We start from the raw sequence: 15571 nt of genomic DNA, 5'->3' as shown, positions 1-15571 counted from the left end.
AAAACTGGTCACTTCAGACATTTTAAAACTCAAGTAAGAGACAATAGTGACAACATATCACATAATCTTACGAAAACGTACCTTGGTTTTTATTGGATTTTTTTGTTGACGCGCGAATACTCTACAAAGCCCCCTGAACACGTCATATCCGGAAGCAAACAAGACCAGCACCAGCGTGAGGAAACCTCACATGGTTGCTAAACGTAAAACTAGAGGGTCCCTGCAGCTGGAACAGCGTTTCTGACACACATCACACTGGGGAACCTTGAGGTAACCTTATGAAGTGTAATTCCTCTGTACGTTTGGTATAGAAATGTTTTTGCTTTGGTTTTGTTAGTTAAAACAACTCCCCAACTTTACGCCAGGTAACGTTGCTAGCAAGCCTGCGTTTTAGCTCAGCATTCAACTGTTTGGGTTAGAAGGTGCTCACATAGCGAGGTCTCAAGCGTCTTATTGTATCTTACAGAAAATGTCTGCGGCTAAAGTCAAAATGCGGGAGAAGAAGATGAGAAATCAGCCCGCCAGTGTGCAGTATCCATCTTCTTCATCTAACGTGGAGAGCAGCACACAGAATGGAGCAGACGCCCCTGGCACCGGTACTCTTGCCTTCCCTGGTTATTTCACGTAGCCTATTACATATTAAACTGGAAGAACGGCCAGCGAGTCCCCTACAGTAATGCAGAACAAAGCACACATGTGTTTTCTTCCACGTATGAAATGGATTCTTGTATAAAAATTTACTGCCAAAATAGTTAAATCGGCAGATAATATGAACCACATAAGCAGAATAAAGCCAAGGTGAACTGAACAGTTTTGCTCTCCTTGGACTGTATCATACATACTTGAAAGATAAGGTCATACATGACTGTATCTGATATAGCTATACATTAAATATCAAACACAACAGAACATTCTTCCTGTCTAAGTAAATGGATATATGTCATATCTGATATTTCTGCTACTTGCCATGCAGTGCGTCCAGAAAGTATTCACAGTGTGTCACTTGTTCCATGTGTTGTCATGGAAGACTCATGAAAACATGTTAGTTGTGCCTTATTCCAAAATGGACTAAATTGTACATGACATCTCTGATAATGACAAAGTGAAACAGCTTGCTTGAAATTCTTGCAAATCTACTAAAAACAAAGGTATAACTTGTAGATGAGTATTCACAGCCTTTGCCATGACACACAGAGTCAAGTTCAAGTGCATCCTGTTTCAACTGATTGACTGTTTTCATAGCTGATTGGAGCCCACCTGTGGTAAATTCACCACTCATCACCTGGCCAGTACCATCCCGACAGTGGAGCATGGTGGTGGCAGCATCATGCTGGGGGATGTTTGTACATGTGCAGCAGTGTACAGAGACATCCTTTATGCTGACCTGCTCCAGAGCGCTCTGGGCCTCAGACTGGGATGAAGGTTCATCTTCCAACAGGACAACAACCCTAAGCACACATCCAAGATAACAAACATAACTGATCCCCATCCAGCCTGATGGAGCTTGGGGGTCTGCAAAAAAGAATAAGAGAAACTGCCCAAAAATAGGTGTGCAGAGCTTAAACTCAAAAAGACTTGAGGCTGTAATTGCAGCCAAAGGTGCTTCAACAAAGTCCTGAGCAAAGGCTTTGAGTACTTATGTACATGTATGCATTTATAGGACTGCATCTGTCTGTGAAGGTTCTCAATCATCTAGCTCATCATAGTCTAAGGAGCCTGGAAAGAAAAGCGTCTGGACTTCTTTAAGTTTCTTGAAGACGTTTCATCTGAGAAGCTTTTTCAGTTCTAGGGTCAAATGGTGGAGAGTCCCAGATTTTAAGCCCTATGGGAGTGCCCCCCCCCAAGAGGGTCATGGACCCCCTATTAATCCTTTACGTAATCACATGAGCCAAGGTGTGAAAACGGGTGTGGGTCACAATCAGCCAAGGTTTTGGGTGAACCCACTGTGAAAACTAGCCCCACCCTGTCATGTGACTTACTGAGGTCAGATGACCAAGGATGTGAGTGGGCGTTAGGGCGTCTGGAAAGGGATCTCAAAACTGGATTATGGATGGCAGACAGTTGGTGTCGTAAGGCACCGCCTCTGTCCAAAGGACATCTAGAGGGCATTTCGGGCATCTAGAGGACCCCCTTGTCCATGGTCACACTTAATTTGGGACAAATCAGAGCATTTATAGTGAAATAACCTGAGTTCAGGTCTAGCACCTCCTGTTTAACATAGCTTTTTCCAATTGACATTAATAACTTTATGCAAGAATTTATTTCATGTGTAAGAGACCTTCGAGAAAATTATTACTGTTGCTTTGTTTTGTTGCACCTCTGGTAGGAGTATCTCAAGATTTTGTGAGTCTTCCCTATGGACTGTCTGTCACTTGGTTCTTATGATTTTTTTTTTTTTTTCTTTAAAACTTTTTTTTAAGTGCCCTCCAAATTTTTGTCTTTCTAGTTCCTCATCTTCCTCTGTCATGTGTTGTTCATACAGTGAATATAGGGAACATATTTTTTCCAAGGGAGGAATCCCTTCTTATTAAGGTTGTTTCTATGATGAGATTCATGTGAAAACAGAATAAACAAGAGGACAAAGATGTTAGATGCCTTATTAAGTTGGGCGAGTTTTCACGCATTTGTAGAGGCAGACCACACTTGACTCACTCTCACTTTTGTTTGACCCCGACAGGAAAAAATGCTGATCCTCTCAAAGGTGGTCTTTCGGAGGTGCACCCCTCTACAGAAAGGCAGAAGAAAACTCTCCACCAGAGCGGATGGGTCCGTGGACATCATAAAGATGGTGGTGGCTACACTAAGGAGATGCCCAAATACGTCACTGGTAAAATCTCAACATTTTTTACATCCATCCATCCATTCGCTTCCGCTTCTCCTTTTCAGGGTCGCGGGGGGCGCTGGAGCCTATCCCAGCTGTCATAGGGCGAGAGGCAGGGTACACCCTGGACAGGTCGCCAGTCTGTCGCAGGGCCAACACACAGGGACAGACAACCATTCACACTCACATTCACTCGCACATTCACACCTAGTGACAATTTGGATTATCCAATTAACCTATCCCCATTTTTTACATATTAAGTTTAATTCAGAGCATAGACAGTCATGAAAGAAATGAATTGTAAAGGTATTCATGAACAGAGACCGTCCAGTGAATGACTTCCATCTCCATCTTTACCTTCCTCACTCAGCTGGAGCTTTTGCAAGGGCCAGGGCTGCAGAGGTGAGCGCCATGTTGAAAGCTGTCAGAAAGACCACAAGCAGCAGCCGTGTGTTTGAAGCTCTGCCCAAACACATGAGGAGACGAGCCATGAGCCACAACACCAAGCGGCTTCCTCACAGACTGAGAGAGGTGGCCAACAGAATGGTAAATTTCTGGACGTATTTTATTTTCAGCACTTGAATGTCTCACAAACACCTCCATACCCTTGTTTTATATACAAAGTCCTCCACTCTGAGTACCTGGGACATGTCCACTCACTTGTCCTTCCTCTGTCAGCGGGAGAAGGGCCTCCAGGCTGGCTCCAAAAAGAAGAAGGAGCAAGCAAAGAGCAAGAGCCGCAAGGCCCGGCGGCGTCACGGAAACCTGCTGCTGGAGTTCAATCGCCGTCAGCGGAAGAACATTTGGCTAGAAACGCACATTTGGCACGCCAAGCGCTTCCACATGGTTAAAAAGTGGGGTTACTGCCTCGGGGACAGGCCCACATACAAATGCTACCGGGCTTGCTACAGAGCAATGAGCAGCCACTGCCTCCTACAGGTAACCACCTGCTGTTCACACAGACTCTGTGAATAATTTGTTTTTACGTACTGTAATGTCGCTGTCTGGAACATCAGCTTACATTTTGCATTATCTCTGCTCAGGATCTCTCTTATTACTGCTGCATAGAGCTGCAGGGGGACGAAGACAAGCTTCTAGCTGCTCTTTCACAGCTGACCAGCAAGGAAGCAGGTAAGAAATAATTGAGGTTTTCCGTTGGGCTTCTCTCTTTGCCTTCAGACAATAGTTCTGATGGCAAAAGAACCAGACGGGTTTTTATCAGCAACTCCTGCTAACTTACACATTTAGTTTAAGTAGTGTAGTTATATGCCTTTTCTTTTCTTTTCTAGGCCCTACGTTTGCTGCAGCACTGTGTCTGTCAGGAAGGAGACAGGGCAGTGTCATGGTGTACAGAGCTGGACGGTACCCCTCACAGCCCCTGGGGCCCGTCACCTTCCTCTGGAGACCCCGCACACAGGGCTCAGTGCACAGGCAGCTGTGGATCTGGGCTCATCCCACTCTTAAGCAGGTGTGACTGGTTTTAGAGGTCTGCTGGTTGTAAATTATTTTTATGGTTGGCCTTTCGAATTTTTACTTGATATTATTACATTTACAAATGACTCCAGCAGGACTGTTAATTCCATATACGGTATCCTCCTTCCAGGATCTTCTGCCTGAATTACAAACTGTGTGTCAGTGTTGTGAGGCTGTATTACCTCCGGCTGCACCAGTAGAGGTTAATCCCACCTTGGAGGCAGAGTCAGAGCCTGAAAACACACCTGAGGCCAAGCCGGTACCTGGAACCAAGAGAAAGCGTAGCTGTAAAGATGCCACTGGACCCCCTGCAAAGAAGATCCTGGGTGATGGAACAAGATTACGCTCCACCCCAGTGAGCTGGAGGTCCAGCTCAAATGGAATAGTTATAAAGTTTGTGTCATTTCAGGAACAAACCGAAGCGTTTGATTGAACGTTTATTTAGGAGATTGGTTTTTACTGTAGATGTTGATGATTGTTTCATTCACTTTATTCTTTGTGTGTGTGCGTGCAGCGATCTCACAATGGAGATTGTACGCTATCGGCTGATTGGACCACAGTCCCATTCGGTGTTGGTAGACACTTTAGAAGCTGCTACAGGCTGTGATGTAAGAACTGTACTATGTTATTAACTTGAATTGTTCCCAAAAGGCGTTTTTCATTTACACTTCATGCTTGAATTTGTTTTTTGTAAACAAGGAAGTGCCGAAATCCCAGACGTGCTCCCTCTGGTGGCCTCAGCACTGCTCAGATGAGGCCAAGATGACTCTGCATCAACAACAAGCTGATATCTTTAACATCCTGAAAGGTTTGTTTTTCCTCTACTTTTTAAAATCCCTGATTACTTATTTTGCTAGTTGATTGTGTGTCCAGGCTTTTCTGTCTCACCCTGACTGTCGTTCACATAGGCATCTATTCGACCGCCGAGCTCCCCTCAGGCACGGTGCTGGGTCTGACTGTGGATGACCCGAGGCTCACTTTACCAAGAAAGAGAGTTAAAGCTTTGCCTTGTGTAAAGCAGGCACAAGGTAAAATCAGATATACCAGATATGACGGTGGAGGAGGGGAAAGGGGTTTTAAAGTCGAGTACTTGTACATCTCACAGTATATCGACACTGTTGCTTCTCTCCTGCCGCAAAATCTGACATAGCAGAGAGTCAGTCTGTTGTTTCTGGTCCTGAGGTTGTTTCAGTGAGTACACATCTGGTTCTGTGCTCCAGGGAGCCTCTGCTTCGCCATGCAGATGTTCCAGGTTCGAATCCTGGCAGAACCCTGTACTCGAAACACACCCTTAGTGACTGACAACAGCTGACTTATGAGAAGATGCTTGAAAGAGGTCTGTTTTTAAAAGGGCCCTTTAGTGATTTAAATCGGATGTACCATATTCATGATCCATTCTCATTGCATAAATGGAAAAATAGAATAAAAGTCTCTTTTGTTATCTTAACATAATTATTATACTTGATATTCAATGTCTTATATCAAGCTGTTAGTTTCTAGTTTTTCTTTTATCAAATTTCAGTAGGAAGTTGATCATCAGGCATATTTCAGACTGTGAGGGAAAAGCAACAAAAAATATGTGAACATATGAATAAACAGGAAAATTCTACAATTAAAAATAGAACTGCTTGGCTAATAAATTTATGCCTTTATATTTTCCCTCAGCCTTAATGGCTTCGCAGCATCATGAGGCTGTAATAAGTGTAAATTGGGAACCTTTTATTGTTCATGTGGGTGGAGCTCTGACAAACAGGTTTGCTGTGATATCTGGGTAATATTGCTCAGTACTATTTTTCTTTGCCTCATCCTGCTTTACAGTAGGAGTACTGAGTTATTATAGAAAATGCATATTTGATGTCTAGCATCTGAACTAAGTCAGGTTTAAATCTTCATATTGGACTTTATTGACTATACAGATGACTAGACACAGTACAGATTTTCTTGTACTAGATGGGTGTTTTGCTTCTCTTTGGTAAATCGGTGGTGAAATGGGACCCACAGGGGCATAACATTATGATTGATCACTCTGTGGCCATCCCTAATCAGCTGCAACATTAAAACAACCTGCCCTGCTGTTGCCATGGTGGTGTGTGCTAGTCTGCACCGATGCTTATGTGGGTGGTATATGTTAAAGTAACATCCACATAAATTCCAGGACCCAAGGTTTCCCAGCAGAGCGCTGCATTGCACCGTGATATGTTATTACTTTAACGCTCTGTGTTTTGAATTATTTTGGCAAATCAAGTTCTATTAAGGCCAAACCCAGTGTGAGAGATGCAAACATGACTTTGGCTGCATAAATGAAAACTCTGCAGATGTAACAACGTTTTTTTTTTTGTTTTGTTTTTATTAAATCATTGATAAATCACCTGCTTATCAAAATTTTAGATCATAAAGCAGAGGTCGAGGGACTCTGTCTCACCTCACATTAGTGATGCTGGTTATATAGGGGTATGCCATGTATGTGTGTTTCTTCCAGAGGTGGACGAAGAGAAGAGGCGGAAGCTGATGTTGGAGGGAGTACCAGAGCCTTGCTGTCAGAGTTTCATTTGGGAACAGTCTGTGCGAGACAATGTCACCGATAACAAGATATCTGAGCAGGTAGCTTATTCTCCCGCCACTAGCATTGTCGTCGTATCGTGCGTTAGCCTCTCCATTCCTGAAAGAGCACATGTGGCTCTTACTTGTTACACTTTCTGTTACCGCCTGCAGGAGCTGAACCGTATGAGGAGTGAGGTGCTGGTGCCAGGCTCCAGGCTGAGCCCAACTCCCCTGCAGGGTCGTGTCCCCATTCTCCTTGTTGAGCAGCCGGGCAAGCAGGTTGGGCATGAGATGAGCTCGTGGGGTGCTGGATGGGACCTGTTGCTTCCCAAAGGCTGGGGGATGGCCTTCTGGATCCCACTGGTAATACGTTTTGGAGTATTTTTTTACTTTTCCTTGGAGTGGTTTGGGTGCTTTCACACTACTTGGTTTGGTTAAATCGAATGCTGCCACGTTTACTTATTTGCTGTGTTGTTGGGTTGATGTACTGTGAACTCATATAGTGAGTTTTAGTTTGCTTCACAGTGCACTGTGGTGTGGTTTATTTCTTGTTACAGTGGAGGTTTCAAGAAGAAAATAAAAGACAGATCTGAATGTTTGAAAGTGTTTTGGAAAAATTCTGTAAAGATGAGATGAAAAATACTCAAAGGATAAATTCAAATGGTTTATTATTTAGATAAGTTGAAAAAAAAGTTAAACAAGCAAGTAAATGAAGAAACAAGGTAGAGGAGAGAAAACCCCAACAATCCCCTCTGAGCAAGCACTTGGCGACAGTGGGGAGGAAAAACTGCCTTTAAACGGGCAGGAACCAGGAGTGGACAGTCAACTGCTGGGACTGGTTGGGGGGGTTAACAGAGGTGGAGCAAGACGAGGCTACATCAGGTGAGGAAGCAGTAGCGTCTCTCCTCCGGAACAAGTGGAACCATTTTTTCTTTTTTTTAGGCACTTTTCCACGAGCGCTTTTTTTCCCTCCAGGATGAGATTTCTCAACTCATCAATTGTTTCTGTGTTTTGCTTTTCAAGTCTCTCACATCTTTGTTCCACCTCTTCTAATGTTGCTTGTTGTTCTTCAAGCTTGTCTTGGAGTTGTTTGGATGTTGCCTCCTGTATCAGCTTGTCCTTGTGCATGTCTGCATTTCTCTGTTGCACTTCTTTGTGCTTGTCTTCTAACTGCTCGTTTCTTTTCTGGATTTCTTGGAGCGTGAGCTGCAGGTCTTCATGTATTTTGTCTTGTTGTTGTTTTTGTGCCTGCATTTGAGTGTTTTCACGCTTCAAGTTATTATATTCCACCAAAATCACCTTAACGAGCTCTGAGTTGTTTCTCGCATTTTGCTCGATCCTTTGCTGCATCTGTGAGCAGCGTTTCTCCAGTTTGTCCTTTTCTTCTTCCGCTTTAGTTGCTTTGTCCTCCAGCTGATTACAAAACTCTTGCAGTTTTAGACTGTATCTTATCAGTCATCGTTTTATTGTCTTTGAGCTGGTTGGTCATTTCTTTTAGTTCTGCACTCTTTTGTCTGTTTTCTTTAATGAGGTGCACAATCTGCTCTCGGGTTTGAGCAAACTTGATTCCCCAGCCCTCATTAATAATTTTTATGTCCGGCTGGCGCTGTTGTCTGTCTTCCAGCTCTTTACTTTGGGCTTCCATTCGTCTACACTTGTTCTCCAGTTGAAGTTTCTCTTCTTCAATTTGTTGCATTTTTTTCTGGAGAAGGTAGTTTTCTTTCCTACTCTCCTCTAACGCCCTTTGGAAGGATGACACGCCATTTGGGGAAATTGGCCGGCCACGCCAGGAAGGAGAGGCGGCGTAATCTTTTTGAATTGGTTGTTTTTTTGTTTTTTTTTCTTGGAAACATGTTCGAGTTTCAATACGATGACTTTGTTTCTGTGGTGAACGTTTGTAGGCTGCAAACACAGATGCTGCTAAAACGAACTAAAACTTGCTGTTTCTCACCCCTACATAAGGAAACGCATCAAAGGACCTAAGATTCTTAAGATCTCCCTATGACATCATCACTAGGGATGGGTACCGGTGTCCGGTTCTGTCATAAACGGTAGTAACCAGACCGAAAAGCAGCGCACATTTCGGTGCTTTATTTCGGTGTTTTTTCTTCCTGAGATGTCATACACTTTAGATTCTAGCCAATCATTTTACGTTTCCGAGGATAGTAGGCGGGCCCAGGTATGTACGTTCTTTTAGAGCAGAGCTACAGATTAAAAATGCCCAAGGCGAAGCGGTCAAAAGTCTGGCTGTACTTCACAGCAAAAGATGCAAACTCAGCAGCCTGCAACAAGTGCTTTAAGCTGATACTGTGATACTGTCAAAGGAGGTAACACCTCAAATCCGATGAAACACCTGGCGACGCATAGCGTTTTTTTTAAAAGCCGAGAAATGCGCCGTATTTGATAGCTTGCTGCGAGACCTCACACCGTGCACATCTACTGTGCGTGGGTTGCCTGTTATCAGACCTGGAGTTTGCAACATCCCCCAAAAACCCGAAGAGTAGAGTCCTGGCCCCTAGCCCTGCCAGTGTAGCAGCAGCAGCCGTTCTTCTCTGCGTGAGTAGCTTAATGTTGTTCGTGTGTAATTTACGTTGAGTAGGCTAACCACGTTATTACGTTAATGCATGTAAGGTGAACTAGCAAACATCATCATAGCTACATACGGCTGTCTTCTTGTTTGATGGCAGATACTCCCTTCACCCTGGCCAAAAAGGCTAAAATGACCAAAGAAAAAGTGGAAAACAGTTAAACATGAGAGGTTTTTGGACAAAGTTTGTGTTCTCCATTCTTTAAGCACCGGTTTGAGCACCGTTTAAGCACCGGCACCGTTTCAAAAATACCGGTTTGGCACCGGTATCGGATAAAACCTAAACGATACCCACCCCTAATCATCACTCCCTAAGCCAATGAGATTGTCACAAGACATTTTGGAATGGGGTATTTTTTTTAAAACTGTTTTTTAAACTGTTTTCAAACTTAACTTAAAATTTCAGTGTTTCCTAGTTGTGGACTATTGGTTAGTCCAGCCGATTATGAAATTAATTGTCACAAACATCCCTAATATTATATAACAGACAACAGAAAACAAGACAGTTTTTTTTTTTCTATGCAATAGAGCTATAATAAAAGTTATTTTAAATTATCCTACTTTTTATAAAAGAGAACATTTATTAAAGAATATGTATTTAATTAAAAAACTCTGTTCATCTAAAGCAGGGGTCAGCAACCTTTAAGACCCAAAGAGCCGAAGATCCATAATTGGCCTATCTGGGGTTGAAAGTCTCGATAAATGCACGGCGTTTCACCGGGTACACCGGCTTCCGCGAGTGTGACGCTTACTTTGAGCTATGAAAAAATAACAAAATATAATTTTATTTGTATATTGCAAAATCACAATAATCTTCCAATTTAGAACTACAAGTTTAAAAAAAAAAAAAAAGAACTAACATAAATAAAATACACTTCAGCTAAATACTAATTTATTTTCCCAAACCACGCGGAGCCGCACTATAAGGACTAAAGAGCCGCCCCCTGATCTAAAGGGTATAACAAAAAGGGGGAGCTTCCTGCTCGAAAATGAAATGTCCCCACTGGGCGATCGTGGCTCACGAGTTAGCCTTGTAATCGGAAGGTTGCCGATTCGAGTCCCGGCTTGGACAGTCTCGGTCGTTGTGTCCTTGGGCAAGACACTTCACCCGTTGCCTACTGGTGGTGGTCAGAGGGCCCGGTGGCGCCAGTATCCGGCAGCCTCGCCTCTGTCAGTGCGCCCCAGGGTGGCTGTAGCTATAGCTACATAGCTGTAGCTATAGCTACAGCTATGTAGCTTGCCATCACCAGTGTGTGAATGTGTGTGTGAATGGGTGGATGACTGAACGTGTAAAGCACTTTGGGGCTCTTAGGGACTGAGTAAAGCGCTATACAAATACAGGCCATTTACCATTTTTCTGGGCGTGGGTGCTTAACTAGTTAAAAAGAACAAAAAAACAAACAAACATCTGTCTCCTATTTTTTTTTATGTCACACAGGAAAGAAGCTTCAATATCTGATGAGAAGACATTAATTTGTTGGTGTTTGTGGTGTTTGGTGCAGTTTTCTTGTTTTCTGGGTTGTTTATTTACAGTGAAGATGAAGATCTCTAACAAGTTGATTTGTTCACATTTGCACATCTTAATTTTTAAGAGGAATGTGATTTTTGAGTTTGTGCACTATATGCATGTAAGGCAACCGTTTCCTCTTTCACTATTTTTGTGTGCTGCATTTTTCTCTTTTAACAAAAGGGGGACAAAAGACATTTAAGTCGACCTAAGATGATTTGTTTAAATTTTTACAAGGTCTTACTGAGGTGATGCAAAGTGAAACATGCTTTCTTCTTTTTTGGTAATGTGCTGGAAAAGCTTGAAAATTGACCTGGAATGTGCTTAAAAAGTGCTTGAATTTGACCCTGAAAAATGTGTATGAACCCTGAGTGGGGCAAAAGCAGATACAGTGGGGGGAATGATTATTTGATCCCATACTGAATTTGTAGCTTTGCTCTCTTTGCTGTTCCTCCACAGCTGAAAAACACTTATGGGATTTTGTCATCACCCTGCGCCGTGGCCAGTGTGGATCCGATAAATTGATACCATTAAAATCTTGGACAAGTTCGAATATGGCTCATCTTGACCTCAAGTTCAGAGGTCAAGTTTTCTGACAATCTTGTGAATGTGGTAACTTGACAACAAGGCCACATAGGATCTAAAATTGATACCATAGTTGTGTCTTCTAGGTACTAGCAGTTTTTATGGAAGTTTAATTTTAATGGAGGGAGATCAACCAAAAATCAAGAATAAATGCATTACATATGTTATAAATTGATTTACATGTCATTGAGTGAAATGGTATTTGATCCAGAATTCTGGCATAAAAATCATGGATGAAAACGGCTAAAGGATGGGTCTTCCAGCATGACCATTACCCAAACGTGGCTAAAAAAGAAGCTCATTAAGATCACAGCTAACCAGTTCTCAATCCTCAATATGAAGTCTGTGGAGGGAGCGTATGCTTTGAGTTACCAAGAATCAGCCAAGAAATGTAAAGCATTTAGAGCTGCTGTAAAGATGAGTGCAAACCTAGTAAGCAAGTTCTGTTTTACTTCACATCTATTTCACTCGTAAATCAGTAAAACGGTGCATAACTTTTGTAATTTATTTCCTCTGGATTTTGGTTCATGTTCCAACTCTCTCCATGAAAATAAAGGCTGTTAATTTCTTTGTAATTAAACTAACTTACAGTTTCTGCAGGAGATCAAATGACCATTTCCCCCTTTGTGTATGATAAAATCAAAAAACTATAGAATAGAAAAATACATCTGCTTGTCAGCTGTTCAAGAAATGATCTTATAATTAGCCTGTTTTAAAAAAAAATAAAAATACAATAAAGGGTCACTTGGTAACTATATTTCCACTTTACTTGTTTGCCATCAAGTTGTTGTGGACTGTAAGCTCTGAGAGTTAATAATCAGTTGTTTTTCCTTGAATCCTGACTCCACAGAACATACATGTGCACATTAGAAGCAGAAACATTTAATAATGGTCACTTCTTCTTTTTCTTGTTTGTCTGTTGGTTTGCAGATGAAAAATGTAACAATGTATCTTTTTCTTGGTTTAAACCCCCCCCCCCCCCCCCCCCCCAAAAAAAAAACCTAAACTGCATGAAAGGAAGCACACTTGACATGTCGATAACACCACCTTCATCTGATAACCTACTACCCAACTGCTTAAGGCTGGATCACCTAGACTGGTTGCAAATAAGCCAGATGGTGATATCAGAGATTCTCAGGCTTTCACTTTATATTTGCTTCCTCATTTTATTGAAAATGTAGAGTGATGTTGGTAAGATATGCTATAATACTGTAGGGCCTTTACCTTACAAAATGAAGCATCTTGAGGTGACTGTTGTGCTATATAAATAAAGTTGAATTGACTGAAGCCCTCAGATTTGCTTTACCTCTGAAGTCGGCTAAAAATCCATCTCTTCTGTGTCGTTTCTCCCTCCTGCAGGTGTACAGAGGAGTTCGCATAGGTGGACTCAATATGAGTCTGAAACACTCTCAAAACAAAGCAGCGCCTCACTTTCCCCGTGATTATCCAGACTGCCCCGCAGGCATGCGTTTTCAGGAGGAGCAGGAGGCCGAGCTGCTGAACAAGTTTAAAAGGTCAGCTGGATACTGAGTAGGGAAGGAAGAAAAATATTAATGCAGTGTGTGATTAATTTTTATCAAACATGGTGAGGTCCGTTTTCAGTGGGGACGTTTTGTCCTGCCAAAGCTTTTGTGTATCTTGTAATATTATTCTGGCGTCTAACTACTATGTCAGCCTGCAGACAGAAAACAGAATCTTAAGAACTTGCCCAGAATCTCAAAGTCGTTTATACATGTTGGATATGTTTCTCCAATTTGTTTTAATTAACTGCTGGCAACGTTAAAAGCAATCTTTCAAATGTGATGGTAAAATATTTTTAGTTACATAAACATTAGCTGAGGTGATAATGAGACTTTATTGGAACTAAAAACTCTTCGCCGTGTTCTGTTTTTAGTGTAAAGTCATAAACGGGGGTAATAATATTCATAATCTACAGCCTGAGTGGTGAGATCAGCAGTAGATTAGAGGTTTTGATAAGAGGAAGCACTCCAAAGATGTAACCCAGTTAATTTTCATAATGCGGATCTCTGTCGCCATGCAGATGAGATGCTAATAAAGTCGCTTGTCCCCTTCTATCCACTGCTCGACACTTGTGATGTCTTGCATAAATTGGCAAGGTTGCCCAATGGTTTGACAAGGTTTGCCCTTTTGACCTCTCCGTAGGCATCCACCCGCCAAGAGGACCAATTACATTAAGCATGGCTGTGTGGCTCCTTTCTGTTGCCCTTGGCAACAGCTGGCAGAGGAGTGGGAGATCATCGTGCGGGAAGGAGGCACCCAGACACGAACCACAGCGCAGGCTGACGCTGTGACCGAGGAGAGGACATCACAACAGGCGATCAGCATAACAAAACCTCCGAGCCGATTCACTGTACTGAGGTACATGTTTTAAACGTTTGTGGTGTTCTTTTCTTAGAGTGAAGATAAACTTTTATCAGTACTGACGTGTACACTAACATACACGCACTGGTGCTCCCAAAGTGCCTTTATCACACACGTCTAAATCGCACTTTTAGAAATATTAATGCAGCAGACTTTTTAGAGTCCCTTGAGATTAATGTGCTGTGTTTTTGGGAGGCCGTGGACTCCAATCATCTCTTTCCTCCTCTTTGTATTTTTTATTAAGAGACACAATCGCTGCTTTTGACAGCTTTGATGCATGCTGCTTCTCCAGTCTTACCCCCCTTTCATCATAATGTCCCCGATGAGAATACCCAAAGTACATCCAGCCTTAAATTGCTGCAATACATCACTGTGATTAGTGGAGGGGAAAAGTAGCATCTATCCTCATAAAACCATCACATAAGCTTTGAGTAATGACTGACTTTATGGGAAAAAAATTGGATTGATTTTCACCGTCCCTTGGCTCCCTTTTTGTTTTCAACATTAGGCATTAAAAATGTTCTCCAACAAAATTTGGTCTATGAGGATGGCTAATGGGGCCAATGAAAATGCTACTTTTCCTTTTAGTATTAATCACCTGATTTAAATGGGGCTTTTTAAACAAATTTCTTTTTTGCTTCCTAGGAACAGAAAGGCTTTGAAGCTGCTTTCTGCCTGGTGCAGACCCACAACATCCAAAGGTCAGAGGCCATGCCGTGTTGGCGAGCTACCGCCTATCAGCTGTGAAGCTGTGACGTCGTTCCTGTCAGCACATGCGATGAGTCTGGTGTGGGTGCATGTGTCGCTGCCGTCAAAGGGCAAACCGGAGTACCATGCCATGTTATGCGTGCCAACTCCAGATGACCTAAAGGCGCTAGGAAATCGACAAGGAACTGGCGGTCCTCAGGAGCCACCACACAGAGACCACTTTAAAGGCAGAATTAAACGCAGAAAAAAGGACCCTAAGAAGGCTGCAACACCCTCTGTAACTCCTGATAAGCCTGATGGCAAGAAGGCAGACCTCATCTTTGCTTCTGACTTAGACACCAACGCATCCAAAGACCCTAAATCCTTCTCGGAGTCTTCCTCAGACCTCGTCCTAGGGCTGTGGCCGGATCCTCTGCCCAGTGTTGCCTCTCACTGCTCCCGGGTGACCGTGGGCTGGGTCACTCAGGGTGACTTCTCCATGTCTGCAGGCTGCGGGGAGGCTCTTGGATTTGTGAGCGTTGCTGGGCTCCTTAATACACTCCTCAATCAGACCTGCGAACACAAAGGAAAGCTGCTGCTTCGGAACCCCACCTCCTTGCACTACCGCTTTGCTAAGATCAACATAGAGGTCTGAGGTCTGTTTTAGTCTATGCAAGTTAATGCCAAGAGTTCAGTAAATTGTTTGATGTTTCATTTGTTCAGTGATTTGATGGAATCTGTGTGCCTTGACTGAAGATTTATTGACTTGCATGGCATCACAACAAGCAACTAATTGACTTTTTAGTTGAGTATAGTATACTCTGAGATACATCTTTACCTTTTGTTTTACTTAGTTAAATCAATAATCTGTAAAAGAATCGGTTGAATACTGTAAATGAATGAGAGCCTTGGTTTGTCTCAGAAAGATTAAAACTTTAAGTTTGGGTTTCCTGAATGAATGGATTTGATGAGTTATGTTACAGACTTT

General features: G+C 42.6%; 1 protein-coding gene across 1 annotated transcript; it reads left to right on the top strand.

Annotated features, from left to right (window-relative positions):
* Positions 1-135: 135 nt before the first annotated feature.
* Positions 136-15538, top strand: pop1 (POP1 homolog, ribonuclease P/MRP subunit). Its single transcript, XM_085422132.1, has 16 exons — positions 136-270; positions 467-596; positions 2678-2827; positions 3192-3367; positions 3500-3760; positions 3865-3952; positions 4111-4289; positions 4425-4687; positions 4809-4902; positions 4994-5102; positions 5203-5322; positions 6774-6895; positions 7007-7198; positions 12874-13028; positions 13678-13893; positions 14542-15538. Exons 2-16 carry the CDS (start codon positions 470-472, stop codon positions 15236-15238), a joined length of 2949 nt encoding a protein of 982 aa, XP_085278258.1. The 5' UTR covers positions 136-270; positions 467-469; the 3' UTR covers positions 15239-15538.
* The last annotated feature ends 33 nt before the right edge of the window (positions 15539-15571 follow it).

This window comes from Rhamphochromis longiceps, linkage group LG11 (genome assembly GCF_057381845.1).
Source record: "Rhamphochromis longiceps isolate RC_006_pf linkage group LG11, R_longiceps_female_GT1.1, whole genome shotgun sequence".
Classification (NCBI taxonomy): domain Eukaryota; kingdom Metazoa; phylum Chordata; class Actinopteri; order Cichliformes; family Cichlidae; genus Rhamphochromis; species Rhamphochromis longiceps.
Note: the sequence above shows the minus strand (reverse complement) of the source record. Positions and strands in the feature narration are given on the sequence as shown.

Coding starts and splice junctions, on each gene's coding strand:
- pop1 (XM_085422132.1), top strand. CDS start 470: ATGTCTGCGGCTAAAGTCAAAATGCGGGAGAAGAAGATGAGAAATCAG. Junction 4,688..4,808: donor TCAAATGGAATAGTTATAAA/GTTTGTGTCATT, acceptor GTGTGCGTGCAG/CGATCTCACAATGGAGATTG. Junction 13,029..13,677: donor CTGCTGAACAAGTTTAAAAG/GTCAGCTGGATA, acceptor ACCTCTCCGTAG/GCATCCACCCGCCAAGAGGA.